A 15,577-nucleotide genomic window follows, 5' to 3' on the forward strand; every position below is an offset into this window, starting at 1 on the left:
ATACACTGAGTTTCGTCATTCTGGCACGTGTGGAAAGTGTTAAACCATGCGTGTTACATCTAACCCTGTGTTAGGTTGTGCCCCGCGCTCCCCTAATAGGCAGCAAGTGAACATTTTGTCCTTAAAGTTGATGTGTTAGAAAAATGGGCAAGCGTAAGTTTGACACGGGCCAAATTGTAATGGCTAGACGACTGGGTCAGACCATCTCCAAAACTGCAGCTCTTGTGGGGTGTTCCCGGTCTGCAGTGGTCAGTATCTATCAAAAGTGGTCGAAGGAAGGAACAGTGGTGAACCGGCAACAGGGTCATGGGTGGCCAAGGCTCATTGATGCACTTGGGGAAGGCTGGCACGTGTGGTCCGTTCAAACAGACGAGCTACTGTAGCTCAAATTGCTCAAGAATTGCTTAATGCTGGTTTTGATAGAAAGGTGTCCGAATACACAGTGCATTACAGTTTGTTTCGTATAGTATGGGGCTGCAGTGCCGCAGATCAGTCAGGGTGCCCATGCTGACCCCTTTTCACCGTCGAAAGTGCCAACAGTGGGCATGTGACCATCAGAACTGGACCACGGAGCAATGGAAGAAGACCTGGTCTGATGAATCACGTTTTCTTTTACATCACGTGGATGGCCGGGTGTGTGTGCGTCACTTACCTGGAGATCACATGGCACCAGGATGCACTATGGGAAGAAGGCAAGCCGGCGGAGGCAGTGTGATGCTTTGGGCAATGTTCTGCTGAGAAATCTTGGGTCCTGCCATCCATGTGGATGTTACTTTGACACGTACCACCTACCTAAGCATTGTTGCAGACCATGTACACCCTTTCATTGAAACAGTATTTCCTGCTGGCTGTGGCCTCTTTCAGCAGGATAATGCGCCCTGCCACAAAGCAAAAATTATTCAGATTGAAGTGTTGACTTGACCTCCAAATTCCCCAGATCTCAATCCAATCGAACATCTGTGGGATATAATTTTGTTATATATTATATTGTACTGTCAATCGATTAATGGTTGGTTTTGGACCATAAGCTCAGATAATTATTTAAGTAAGACATACAACAGCGGATGTATTTCTTAAAGAAATTACTGTCTTTTAAAGTCCATAGCAGTATGCTTTTTATGTTTTATGGGGTTTTTATTGACTATGAAAGCGTTGTGACATTCTGTGTGAGTTGCTGGTATGGAAATGCTTCAGAGGCTCATAAGAAATCACTAAGGAAAGTAGTTACAGTGACAAGTAAACTGGGAATTACGTTAACAAGTATAGAGAGTATATATAAAGAGAGAGTGCTGAATAAAGCTAACATCATTGTGAATGATAAGAGGCATCCCTTTTCCTATATGCTTTTGAATTACTGCCATTTGGCTGTCTGCATTGTGTACCATGATGCATGAAAAACAGGTTTAAACTATCTTTTATCCCCCAAGCAATTACATTTTTAAATTCTTCATCTAGTGTTAATTTATGATCAGCATATTGGGTTATTTAAAAAAAAAAAAATTCCCAATTAAATATATTTGTTGTAATGCCATATATATATATATATATATATATATATATATATATATATATATATATATATATATATATATATATATATATATATATATATATATATATAGGAAGGAACAGTGGAACAGTATATATATATATATATATATATATATATATATATATATATATATATATATATATATATATATATATATATATATACTCACCTAAAGGATTATTAGGAACACCTGATCAATTTCTCATTAATGCAATTATCTAATCAACCAATCACATGGCAGTTGCTTCAATGCATTTAGGGGTGTGGTCTTGGTCAAGACAATCTCCTGAACTCCAAACTGAATGTCAGAATGGGAAAGAAAGGTGATTTAAGCAATTTTGAGCGTGGCATGGTTGTTGGTGCCAGACGGGCCGGTCTGAGTATTTCACAATCTGCTCAGTTACTGGGATTTTCACGCACAACCATTTCTAGGGTTTACAAAGAATGGTGTGAAAAGGGAAAAACATCCAGTATGCGGCAGTCCTGTGGGCGAAAATGCCTTGTTGATGCTAGAGGTCAGAGGAGAATGGGCCGACTGATTCAAGCTGATAGAAGAGCAACTTTGACTGAAATAACCTCTCGTTACAACCGAGGTATGCAGCAAAGCATTTGTGAAGCCACAACACGCACAACCTTGAGGCGGATGGGCTACAACAGCAGAAGACCCCACCGGGTACCACTCATCTCCACTACAAATAGGAAAAAGAGGCTACAATTTGCCCGAGCTCACCAAAATTGGACAGTTGAAGACTGGAAAAATGTTGCCTGGTCTGATGAGTTTCGATTTCTGTTGAGACATTCAGATGGTAGAGTCAGAATTTGTCGTAAACAGAATGAGAACATGGATCCATCATGCCTTGTTACCACTGTGCAGGCTGGTGGTGGTGGTGTAATGGTGTGGGGGATGTTTTCTTGTCACACTTTAGGCCCCTTAGTGCCAATTGGGCATCGTTTAAATGCCACTGCCTACCTGAGCATTGTTTCTGACCATGTCCATCCCTTTATGACCACCATGTACCCATCCTCTGATGGCTACTTCCAGCAAGAAAATGCACCATGTCACAAAGCTCGAATCATTTCAAATTGGTTTCTTGAACATGACAATGAGTTCACTGTACTAAAATGGCCCCCACAGTCACCAGATCTCAACCCAATAGAGCATCTTTGGGATGTGGTGGAACGGGAGCTTCGTGCCCTGGATGTGCATCCCACAAAACTCCATCAACTGCAAGATGCTATCCTATCAATATGGGCCAACATTTCTAAAGAATGCTTTCAGCACCTTGTTGAATCAATGCCACGTAGAATTAAGGCAGTTCTGAAGGCGAAAGGGGGTCAAACACAGTATTAGTATGGTGTTCCTAATAATCCTTTAGGTGAGTATATATATATATATATATATAATGATTGTATTTTCTACTGGTAACAAATTGTAGATTTTTGCCATATTTCAGATAACAACTATTCACTTCCAAATAGTATGTGTATAATTTTTCCATAGTGAATTACATAAATAATTATATAATGGATTAAGTACAATAATCATGTTTTAAAATCTTTTATTTTTGTTTATTTATTTTTTAGGAAATGTGTTTTTCGCCAGCATCCCTGAGAAAGATAAAATGTGGCAGGATCTCCTCTATTTCGTAAATAAAGGGGGTCTGAAATCTGTTCCTGGAGAGTGAAGAAGAAAATTCCTTCTGTTCTCTTCTCCCATCCGGCCTGCCATGTTGAGAACTCCGTTCGTCACAATACCAGCTAAGCATCTAGATTCTAGAAGATGTGGTGTGACGAAGCAGGTGAAGGTTGAGTTGAGGCTGGATTCAGATTAGCTTTACTGCAGGTCATTTGTGGATGTTCATATGGTAGATATTCTTATAAAGGCAAAGAGATAGAGAGTTTAGGTAAAGCAAAGAAACATTTAATAATGCAAAAAAATCTGATGAAGCACTACAATTGGGACATAAAATAGTTTTATCTATTATCTTTACTTTTTTTAACTAGGGTTAGATGTAGAATGTCTTCGCTGTACTTAGTAGTGGTTCTGCAACTAGTCGTAACACATGATTGTTAATTCCTATAGGTAAGGTGTATTCCGAGCTGCTATTTTTATTATGAAAGATTCTTTTTTTTACATTCCACAGAGTTTTCCCTGCAGGGCCTTGTTTTATCCACCTGTCCGTGCCACGTGTCATTGCTTATGCTATCTCGAAGCAGCCTCTGAGATGCGTCTGCATGTCCCTCACTCTGCGCGCAGACTGGATCTGGGGGTGATTGGCACCCCATTCGTTCCAGTGTTTATAGGACCCATATTCAAACAGGTACTGATATCCACGGTAGCCAGGGTACTGGTATCCAACCCACCTACAGTAGGAATGAGCATAGCATATGGTAATTCATGAGATGACATAAAATGCCTAGATAATATTCATCTTTTGTAATAGTAAATATAAGAGATGGTAAATCACTTACGTTCCACCATTTACTTTAATGCTGGCGACTCTGTCCTGGAAGCCATAACACCACAAACTTGGGATGTCCTCATCAGAAACCTCCATCTTACGGCCATCAAAGTTCATGCACTCATAAAGACAGATATTGTGGTCCTGTGGGTCCTACATGGAGAAAGAGACAGTTGACTGTTTCTACTTTCTTTCAATTATTCATTGGTTATGGTTAGTGATAAAGTGGGAAATGGACTGATATAATGTTCACCTACCATTCTTACAGGCCGGACAGACATGAGGCGATCACATCGGTAGCTGTTGGACCAAGTGTCCCATCGAGGGTATTCTCCCCTCTCCAGCATAAACATCTCACCAGTCATTTTCTGTTGCTCAAAACCTACCCATCTGCAGTACAGGGCAAACAGACCTCATGCACATTATGGAATAAATATTTTAAAATCAAATTTTATGATTAACAGTTCCAATTTTTCCCTTGATTTTCTTTTATGCTGTTGACAAGAGTTAACAGATAGGAAACATTTGAAAAGGACTACGGAAATAAATGACATTTTAAAATAATTTTGACTATTCGCTTCATGGAAAATAGGAATTAAGGGCAAAATACAAGTTTTGAAAGAAGTCTACTAAGCTCTCCAAGGCTGCATTTATTTGATAAAAAATAAAGTAAAATAGGGGAACACTACAGTAAGGTCTCATTTGCTAACATTATGTGGCAAGCAGCGAGGCCGTGGGACTGTGAGAGCGGGACGAAAATCCAGGCCTGGTCCTCTCTTGTCCTTCACTGTCGACGATCCTTCCTTTTATGCGACCGAGCTCCTCTGTGAGACATCATCACTCACAACCGGCCTCGTGTCTCATTCATGTCTCTCCCCTCTCTCATCTCTGTCGCTCCTCATGTTTCCGGCTCCTTTTCTCTCCCTCGTCTGTTATATTTTGCCATATATATATAATTTTGATCGCTTTTACACATTAGATAAAGTATTAACTATCATGAAGTATTTATTAGGGGTGTAACAATACCATCATGTGACGATTTGATACATAGCGCAATACTGAACTCACATTACAATATTATTGCGATACATGCTTGTAACCCAATGCACAGAACCAGAATAAAAATATTCATGATTCTAAAGCTAAAAATGCTTTTAAATGCTTTAAAAATTATTTGAGATGAATATGCTTGTCACTGACTAGATATATTTAAAATAATGTTGGTGTCACAATTCACCAGTGTAAGTGCCCGTGATCACCACCAGAGGGCATTCCATCCCGGACTGTCACTTCATCTAAAAACTACATTACCAATAATCCTGTGCCCGGACTCATCACTCATTGTTTACCTGTGTTGCATTTACCTCATTACCTCAGCCTATATAAACCATGTTAATTCTGTCATTTATTGCTAAGTCTTGTTTGTTGTAATACTGCATTTCTGAGCGTTCTCCCTGGTTTCTTGTCTCTTGTTCTTGGATTACTTGCCTGTTCTGTGGATTACCCTTTTGCCTGTCTTTCCTGCCTTGTTTGCCTGTTTGGACTGCTTGCCTGTGTATGACCTGTTACCTGTTTTTGACTACGATTGTGGATTACCCTTTCATTAAAAGGCCTGTACACACCGGTGCGAATATCGCGCGTGCTTATCGTCAGCGTTTTTCGTGACATTTTTCGGCACGTCTTGAGTGTTCACACCCAAGCGATTTTCACTGGCGATGCACCGAGTGAACGTGCAAATTCAGTAGATAGCGCTCCCGGTACACAAGGTGGTGCTGCGTCACTTTACGCTTCTGACACTCGCTTGTCACACAGAAGAAGAAGAGAGACAGTATTTACGTGCTTGCCAAAACGCATAAGACATATTATGTCTATGGCCAAAACCATTCACACACTTTTTGCTAACTGGCGAACAGCATTAGCTGTTCATCTTCTTCTTAGTCTACTTACTACTTCTTCGTCGTATCAATGCGTGCTCAATAAGATTTTGTCCTTGAGCGCCACCAAGTCGTGTTTTACTGTCACTTCAGCAGCTCCAGGCACTTGAACAAAAGCGTCGATCTCATTGGTAGGCCAGTTTTAACCAGCCGCGTCAAAAAAAAAAAAAACGAACCGAGGCGTTTTTTTTTTTATTACGCTTTTACGCCTGCCGTTTTGCGCGTCGGTGTGCACACTCACATTGGCGCCTTTTGTTCAGTCACGAGGCGTTAAACGTCGGCGATAAAAGCGCGTGAAAATCGTCCCGGTGTGAACAGGCCTTAAAGCTGCATTTGGATCCTCAGCCTTTGTGTCTCAGAGCAGTAACGTCACAGAAGGCCACTTTTTACTGGTGACATAAAGGCCTGTACACACTGGGACGAATATTGCGTGCGCTTATCGGCAGCATTTTTCGTGACGTTTTTCGGCGTGTCTTGAGTGTTCACACCCAAGCGATTTTCACTGGCGATGTGCCGAGTGAACCTGCACATTCAGTAGATAGCGCTCCCGGTACACAAGGTGGTGCTGCGGCACTTTACGCCTCTGACACTTGCTTGTCACACAGAAGAAGAAGAGAGACAGTATTTACGTGCTTGCCAAAACCATAGATATATAATGTCTATGGCCAAAACCATTCACACACTTTTTGCTAACTGGCAAACAGCATTAGCAGCTCATCTTCTTCTTGGTCTACATACTACTTCTTCGTTTTTTTTAAAAATGACGCTTTTACGCCTGGCGTTTTGCGCATCAGTGTGCTCACTCACATTGGCGCCCTTTGTTTAGTCACAATGCGTTAAACGCGCGTGAAAATCGTCCTGGTGTGAACAGGCATTAAGACATTTGGCATTATCAGGACCCACAAATATTCCCTCATTGCATTATTATACTTTATATAGTAGCTTAATATAGTACTGACACTAAAACTCTGTAAACTTGAAATTTTCATTTTGGGTGAACTATACACAATACAGATTGTCATGCTACTATCTATGATACTTAGCAGGGCTGAGCCTAGTCAGTACCTGGATGGGAGACCTCCTGGGAAAACTAGGTTGCTGCTAGAAGAGGTGTTAGTGAGGCCAGCAGGGGGTGCTCACCCTGTGGTCTGTGTGGGTCCTAACGCCCCAGTATAGTGATGGGGACACTATACTGTAATAAGCACCTTCCTTCAGATGAGACGTTAAACCGATGTCCTGACTCTCTCTTTAAATATCTGTGGTCATTAAATATCCCAATATGTCCTTTGAAAAAGAGTTGGGGTGCAACCCCGGCATCCAGGCCAAATTTGCCCAGTGTCCTCTGTCCATCATGGCCTCCTAATCATCCCCATATACTGATTGGCTTCATCATCTCTCCTCTCCACCAATAAGCTGGTGTGTGGTGAGCGTTCTGGGGCAATATGGCTGCCGTCGCATCATCCAGGGGGATGCTGCACATTGGTGGTGGTTGAGGAGATTCCCCCATTCTATGTGTAAAGCGCTTTGAGTACCCAAATAAATGTAACAAATTATTATTAATTATTATTATATTGTTGCATTTTTGTAGCAATATATTGTGACTTGATATATTGTTACACCCCTAGTATTTATTCATCTTTGTTAATGTTAGTTAGTAAAAATCCAGCTGTTCATTGTTTGTTCATGTTAGTTCACAGTGCATTAACCAATGTTAACAAGTGGGTCAATGACATGACGTATTTTTTGTGTCCGAATTCATTATTTTCCTAAAAAAAAACCTTATAAATACATGTCACATATCAAATTGATCTACAGTATTTCCTTTATAAGATACTCTTTACATTTTTTTGAGTTGTGGTGTTTCAAAGACCTAAAATGTCAGGTGGTGCGACCAGCAAATTTACATTTAAAAGTATCAATTCCCACTGCAATTGCAAAATGAAGTCATGTCAAATCAAGACATATAAATATAAACCATAATGTATACAAAAAAAACAAAACAAAACATATAAACTCCTTATGGAAAATTGTGTTCTGAACATATAGAAAAGTGTCCGTTTGGACTAAAAGGGCAATACATAGAAAAGGGAAAGGGAATTTACCATGTAATATGCATTTTACAATGATTCATATGTATATTGTATATGTATATTATTTTAAATGAATATACTGTATGGTCGCACCACCTGACATTTTCTGGGTCAAAAATCTTGTTTAATAATGAATTAATGCTGTCTTAAAAGCTGTAAAACCAATATGAATCAACACCATACATTTTTTGGACATAAAAATGCATTTTAAAACTCTTTTGCTTAAAATTATTTTTTTTATCTTCAAAAAAATATAATTTTTCTTATTTGTCATTGACCCAAATACAACATTTGATTTTAATAATGTATTAGTAAACGTTGAATTTAACATTAACTAAGATAATAAATGTTGTAGAAGTGCAGTTCATTTTTTAGTTCATGTTAACTAATGTTAACTAATGAAACCTGGTGTATTACCAAAAAAGTAATATTGTAAAATATTATTACAATTTAAAATAACTTTTTTTCAGCCTTCAGTGTCCATAAAATAGTTTTATATATTGATCTATTATTTCTGAGGATCCCAAAGTGATAATTTTAATATACTGATTTTGTACTCAAGAAACATTTCATATTATTATTAATGTTGAAAACAGTTGTGCAGCTTAACATTTCTGTGGAAACTGTGATACATTTATTTCATGAAGTCTCTTGTAATGCATGCTCACCCAATTAAAGTATTCGTTTCTTTAAAAAAATTGGCAAAAATGCACTGGCCCGTGTGCGACAAATCATATTACGCATATGATTTGTGAGATGAGTACTTACGGCCCACACTCCACTCTGATGGAGCCCACACGGTTTAGCCCCTTGTCACAAATGTTATGGCACTCTCCACTCAGCTCCATCATGTTCCCTTGGAAGTTCTCATACTCAAACAGATATATCTGATCAGAGAGATCACACAGTAAAGGCAAATAATTCAGCAAGTGCTTCTTGTACAAAACACGTGTAATGGCAATATTAGAAGGAAAAGTGAGAATCTGATAAGAGCACGATGGGACAGGTTTGACATACCCTGTGGGAGCTCTTTCCCGTGGCATGGCGACTCCACATACTTCCATCGACAGCAGTGTGTGACATGGCTGAGGCTGCAAACGACAGAACAGAGAGAAGTTGAGCTGAAATGAAAGACTGAATCAAGATTAATTCTGGAATGTTCCAGTCAATTCCTCCTTGCTATTTACAAGAACACATTTGTAGAGATCAGTCATGTGACATTTAAATGGTCTGTTATATAAATCAATAAGCATGGCAGAATCTTCTTTACTCAAATCAGAAAAAAAGCATCTAAATCGGTATATTTATCCTTACGTTCCCCAAATCACAACAAGCATATTTAAAGGGCAGCCTCTCTGAAATGACTAAATGGATTTCCTCTTGAATTCGATCAAAAATACAGTTTTTTTTTACAATTTAAAATGACTGTTTTCTTTTTAGTACATTTTAAAATGTAATTTATTTCTGTGATAGCACAGCACAGCTGTTACTCCTGTCTTCCGTGTCTCATGATCCTTCAGAAATCATTTTATCTAATAATCTTCTATACCCAAATCAGATAAAAACATAAATATTACCTAATCATAACAAGCTTATTTAAAGGGTAGCCACACTGAAATGATTGAAATGACCAATCAGATCTCACCAAAACTTTTGCAGTCAGAGGAATGGAATGTAAAAGGACTGCTGGCGGAGGAAAAGATGCCAAGGCCTGAATGTACAAGGGCTTCAGGCTTCGGATAGGTTCTATATACATACATATATATATGCCATCAGTACTTCAAGAGCAAAATGAGACCAGGCTATTGGACAAAAGTGATGGCCATTTGGAGGGGTTTGGAGTGGAGGCTTATCTATGTGACCCTGCTGACTCTGCTCATTGCTTTGTTCCAGGCTACGGCTGGATGTCTGATGTCTACCTCCATCAGCAAAAAGCGTGGCACTCCACGGCCCCTATCTCTTCAACACTCTCTCTCTCTCTCACACACACACACACACACACACACACACACTCATTCACTCTCTACAGCATGGCTAGCAATGTGCTGACCTCAGTAGACTGGTCACAGACCTCTCCATTGAGAGATAGAGGACTTGTTGCCGTTGTGTGAAGCTTCAGCAGTTTTCTGGGTGGTTACAGTTATATTTTATGTTGTCAAGGATTTGGGAGCTTAAGTTTGAAGTAAAAGTTCCCACAAGTCTTCTACATTTCCTGACTATTAAATATTAAACCAAACATAAATAGCCATGCATTTAATTATTCGCACAATCGTACACATATGACCATCAACAAATCAAAAATGCGTCTCTTTGTAGAACTATACTGAAACACACAAAAATATGCAAAATTATGAATCAATCTTATTTACTTGAATGCCATAATTCACACACTTAATTTGACGTAGTCATGCACCTCTTAGAGTGGCACTGGGCCCCAGCCATGCAGCCTGCTTTGCATAAAGTCAAAGGAGTGGGCAGGACATGGATGTTGAATGGATGTGCTTGTAAGGGCCTGTTGCGTGTGTTTGCATATGTGAGGGAGAGCGCCTGTATGTGGGAAAGTATGTAAAGGCAGGTGGAAGTGGGTTGTTGAAACATTCTGTAGCTGTCACCGCGCTGAGAGGAGAGCAGAAAGGTCTCAATGCAGCATAAAAAATGTACTTTTAATAATAGATAATTGTTTAAAAAACATAGCTTTTAATATTTAAGGATACCTACATTTTTTGTTGTTGTTGTTTTCAAAGCTCGTACCGAGCATTTTTGGATCGGAAAAATACCTTGAATGTATACCTCTGTGAATCTTTGTATTGCCTTTGCTGGAATGATCTTGAAACAGCTTGCTTGTGTTTCTGCAAGCATGTGTGATTAGCCGTACACTCCGGTCATATGTAAAAGCATGCATGGAATCACTGTGCCTGGCATCCACTCTGGTGACAGATGCCAGTAGGCATGATGCCTCCCTGGCTACGGCAGATGGCATTGTGAGCTGGGTAAAGCCAAAGGCTCAGTCCAAAACAATGAGCCCCGATGCAAAGTGCTGACTCCTGCCTGCCCTGTGGCCAATCTTCCCTTTCTGTCATGCTACATATAAATAGAGCCCTTAGTTGGAGGTCTGGAGACCGTTGTGTGGAACTCCTGAGCGCTTGCAGCTATTTGTTGGGTAGGTCAGGTAAGCCCTTCATGTTAGTCCTTTCAGGCTCTGCAGTCCTCTTTTAGTGTGCTTTGCTGATCTGCAGAACTCTACGGGAGGGGCGCACATATACACAATTGAAAAACTAAAACAAACATAGTCATAGCAAGCATATATGTAGGTATCTTTGACAAAATATGCATGAACAGTTTTTGTCAATATGGGCATTTCAGAAAATGTAACTGTAAATATATATATATGTAATATATATGTATATATGTATAACTGTAATATATATATATATATATATATATATATATATATATATATATATATATATATATATATATATATATATATATATATATATATATATATATATATATAATTAGTGGCAAGATTTAATTAAATTAAATTAAAATGTAATAATGTAAAACAATCTTGACATTAAGGAGTTTTTTCCCCTAATGCTTCTAGGATACATCTGATATTTTAGAAGTTGCAAATAAAATCTATGTGTTTTTTTTATTTATTTGTGAATACTTTTTTATATAAATCAGTCTATTTCAGTAAGCTGTGGTTTTATTCTGTTATGTTTTGATGATATCTTCTAAATCAGCAGAGAGAATCAGTGTGATGTATTTTGTTAGGTCTAACTTGTTGGAGCTGCCATTTGGCTGCCATATCTTTCTTGTTCCTTATCCTTAGGCTATTTGTAGAGTTGCATTAAATTATATACAACCCATGCATGTTTCTTTTGTTTTTGTTTTGCATATCTGTATTGTTCAAGTCTATCAGCATTGAGATATCTTCAAGGATGGCTCTGACTATTCCCATGCCAATGGGACCATGGAAGGCAAGTAAACACTTGATGCCTATGGAATAATGCCAGTTTCAATACAAAATGATAATTGAATCACATCGATTTTTATCTCTGTGAATATGTGTAGCTCACAGCCTATGACCAAGAGAACTTCCAAGGCAAGCGCATGGAGTTCACCTCATCCTGTCAAAACATAATGGAAGGTGGCATGGACACTGTCCGCTCTCTGAAAGTGGAGTGTGGCGCGTAAGTAATGCACAGACACATACTATCTAAAAGAGACCATGCCACACTTCAATTGTTGTTGTATCATGCTAATTAGAGGTACTACAGCCTAACACCTTAAAGAAAAGATCACTTTTATATAATATTAATAATAATGTGTAAAATTGTATGTATTTGTAAAATATAGAATATTTGTGTGTATAATATAAAGTAGCATTAATTTAATCTATCATTTTTACACTACAGTTCAAAAGTTTGGGGTCGATAAGATTTTTTAAATGTTTTTGAAAGAAGTCTCATTTGCTTACCAAGGCTGTGTTTATTAACAGTAACATTGTGAAATATTATCACACGCACGCACTTGTTGGGCTTTCATGTTCTATGGGGACTTTCCATAGACATAATGATTTGTATACTGTACAAACTGTACACTCTATCCACCTTACCCCTAAACCATACTCATCACAGAAAACACTTTCAAAAAACATTGTTCTGTGTAATTTATAAGCTGTTTTTCTCATGGGGACGAAAAAATGTCCCCACAAGGACAAGTTTTTGGATATTGCCATCTTTGTGGGGACATTTTGTCCCTATAACGTAGGTTTTAACAGGACTACACACACACACACACACACACACACACACACACACACACACACACACACACACACACACACACACACACACACACACACACACACACACACACACACACACACACACACACACACACACACACACACACACACACACACACACACACATATATAATTTGAATTAATTTTCAGCATCATTACTCCAGTCTTCAGGGTCACATGATCCTTCAGAAACCATTCTAATGTGCTGATTTGGTGCTCAAGAAACATTTCTTATTATTGTATTTTGTTCATGGTTCTTTGATGAATAGAATATCAAAAGAACATAGTTTATTTGAAATAGAAATCTTTAACATTATAAGTCTTTACAATATTTAAAAAATTGTTGATTCTACACATATTATTTATCTTATATACAGATATTTTTTCTACTAAGGCTGTCCCTAAGAGATGTTTTGTCAGATTTAGCTCACTTCTGGGGACAAATTTACTCCCGAACTATACCTATGTAATCCCCCTTGGCAGTGGTCTTGTAATTTTCTGTGTGCATGTGTCTATTGAACAGCTGGGTGGGCTTTGAACACTCCAGCTTCTGTGGGCAGCAGTTCATTTTGGAGAGAGGCGACTACCCTCGCTGGGAGTCTTGGAGCGGCAGCAATGCCTACCACATCGAGAGGCTAATGTCCTTCCGGCCAATCTGCTCTGCTGTGAGTCTGAAACCGGGTCCGTATCAACTTATCAGTGGCGAAATGGTTTAACCATCTCTCCAAATAAAATACAATCTTCCACTGTTATGATCTATGCAGAACCACAAGGAGTCAAAGATTACCGTCTTTGAGCGGGAGAACTTTATCGGACACCAATGGGAGATAACTGACGACTACCCCTCTCTCCAGGCCATGGGTTGGCCCTGCAATGAGATCGGATCAATGCAGGTGCAAAGTGGGGCGTGAGTACCATTCTTGTCTGTCTCTCTCTCTCTGTATATGGCATTAGCTTTTTTATATATATTGTTTTTTTTTATTTTATGTAATTTTTTTATTTTAAAATAAAGTCCCTACATTTTTTCTTGTTTAAGAAGCCATTTCACTAGGGAAGAAAAGATTATTGCAACTCCCGTGTCATGCAGACTTTAAAGTTATAGCATGATGCAAGCACTTTTTGTGTGTACACTGTAAAGGTCTGGTATATGGGATGTTTACATTAACGCTTGTCTGCTTGTCCAGGACAAGTGGATTTTTTGAATGGGCAAGTGAAAGAGAATTTTATTTGCCCGACCGGACAAGTAGCCTATTCTGTTTAAAATGCCAAAAAAAATTAAAAAATTAGGGAATCACCAAAATGATCCTGCATTCATTCAGTGTAATTGGCAATCGATAACTAATAATAATATATAATGCATAAACTGAGGGTAACAATGTTGTGCTGTTGACGCTCGCGCAGCCTCTGGAGGAGAAATCGGACCAAATGAGCGCCGCTCACACAAAGAAACTCATACACGGTTAAAATTTTAAATTGTCGATTTTTTATATTTCTAACATATGATTGCCTACAGTTAAGCAACATCACACAACCAAGAGTGCTGTTTTCCTGAATACCATCACGACTGAAAACGACGATTTCATATGACAGTTCCATAGGCTAAACAATAAACTAAAATTAAGTCACTAACATTTTAGATGCACTATTGACTGTTTTTGTTCTATTTCAGCAGCGAAAATAGTTCCAAACAAAGATCACAGCAGAACCATAACTCACCTCACAGCACGTGTGTTACTGAATGATTCAGTGTTTGAATGAATCCCTTGAATCAAAGATTGAATTACCTATTCATAAACGACTTTGAATGAATCGACTCAATGACTCACTCATAAAGACGGTCACCTGCTGCCACCTACTGGTGGTTGAGTTTCATCTTTCCAACATTTCTTATTTGTATATTTAAACATATTTAAAACAATCTCATAACATTATTTAATGCAGTTGTAAGTTTTTTTTGTGTAAATAATTTAATTTGATTGGTAAAAGCCCAATAGTGTCTTATTCTAATTTAATTTCTAGATCAAATTAAAAAAATTAAATGAAAGCTGAAGCATAGCCTATATTAAATAAGATTACGGGGAATAAATGCCCTTTATAAAAGATACAAATATCACAAATATGCAGATTTAAATATGTCAAAACTTTTTTTTCCGGAAAAAAAGAGCTTTAACCTTGGAATATTTGTGATACTTGGAAGTTGGAATATTAGATTTGGGATCTCAGTTTGCATTTGTCATGTGTTTTCTCACTGCATGTAGATGGGTTTGTTACCAGTACCCCGGCTACCGTGGTTACCAGTACATCATGGAGTGTGACCACCATGGTGGCGAGTACAAACACTACAGGGAGTGGGGCTCCCACGCTCAGACCTTCCAGGTGCAGTCCCTCCGCCGGGTTCAGCAGTGAGGGCAGCTCGCCCAGCTCCCTTCCTCCCTCCCCCACCTCCACCTCCTCCTCCTCCTCATCTTCCTCCACCTCTTCCTCACCTCCACCCCTTCATTCCGATACCGAAAAGCCCAGCACAGGCTGAACGTCTGGTGCATTCGGCAAATGTTTACAGCGCTTTCTTCTTTCTGCATCCCATCGATTAGAAAGAAAAGAGTCAGAGGAAGAACTCAAGCAGACTGATTCTGTGAGCGGCACAGTGGTGTGATTTAAGCTTTGCTTCTCCTCACTGTGTGATGCAGTCTGTGCAAAAGAGATCAATAAAGGGTACACACATG

General features: G+C 38.8%; 2 protein-coding genes across 2 annotated transcripts; one reads left to right on the forward strand and one right to left on the reverse strand.

The window, feature by feature from the left end:
- Positions 1 to 3,351: 3,351 nt before the first annotated feature.
- On the reverse strand, positions 3,352 to 9,121 carry crybb1l3 (crystallin, beta B1, like 3; the record flags this gene model as incomplete). Its single annotated transcript, XM_079823091.1, has 6 exons — positions 3,352 to 3,426; positions 3,728 to 3,916; positions 4,025 to 4,167; positions 4,272 to 4,404; positions 8,807 to 8,925; positions 9,056 to 9,121. 5 exons carry the CDS (start codon positions 9,119 to 9,121, stop codon positions 3,751 to 3,753), a joined length of 627 nt encoding a protein of 208 aa, XP_079679217.1. The 3' UTR covers positions 3,352 to 3,426; positions 3,728 to 3,750.
- A 2,843-nt stretch (positions 9,122 to 11,964) lies between these two features.
- On the forward strand, positions 11,965 to 15,577 carry cryba1a (crystallin, beta A1a). Its single transcript, XM_079823089.1, has 5 exons — positions 11,965 to 12,024; positions 12,119 to 12,237; positions 13,378 to 13,519; positions 13,619 to 13,761; positions 15,113 to 15,577. Exons 1-5 carry the CDS (start codon positions 11,986 to 11,988, stop codon positions 15,258 to 15,260), a joined length of 591 nt encoding a protein of 196 aa, XP_079679215.1. The 5' UTR covers positions 11,965 to 11,985; the 3' UTR covers positions 15,261 to 15,577.

Source organism: Gobio gobio (genome assembly GCF_949357685.1).
Source record: "Gobio gobio genome assembly, chromosome: 8".
NCBI classification, from domain to species: Eukaryota; Metazoa; Chordata; class Actinopteri; order Cypriniformes; family Gobionidae; genus Gobio; species Gobio gobio.

Bases quoted from the DNA above. Each gene is read 5' to 3' on its own strand.
- cryba1a (XM_079823089.1), top strand. From the start codon at position 11,986: ATGGCTCTGACTATTCCCATGCCAATGGGACCATGGAAG. The intron at 12,025-12,118 runs GCAAGTAAACAC...GAATATGTGTAG, and splicing joins TGCCAATGGGACCATGGAAG to CTCACAGCCTATGACCAAGA. The intron at 13,762-15,112 runs GTGAGTACCATT...CACTGCATGTAG, and splicing joins ATGCAGGTGCAAAGTGGGGC to ATGGGTTTGTTACCAGTACC.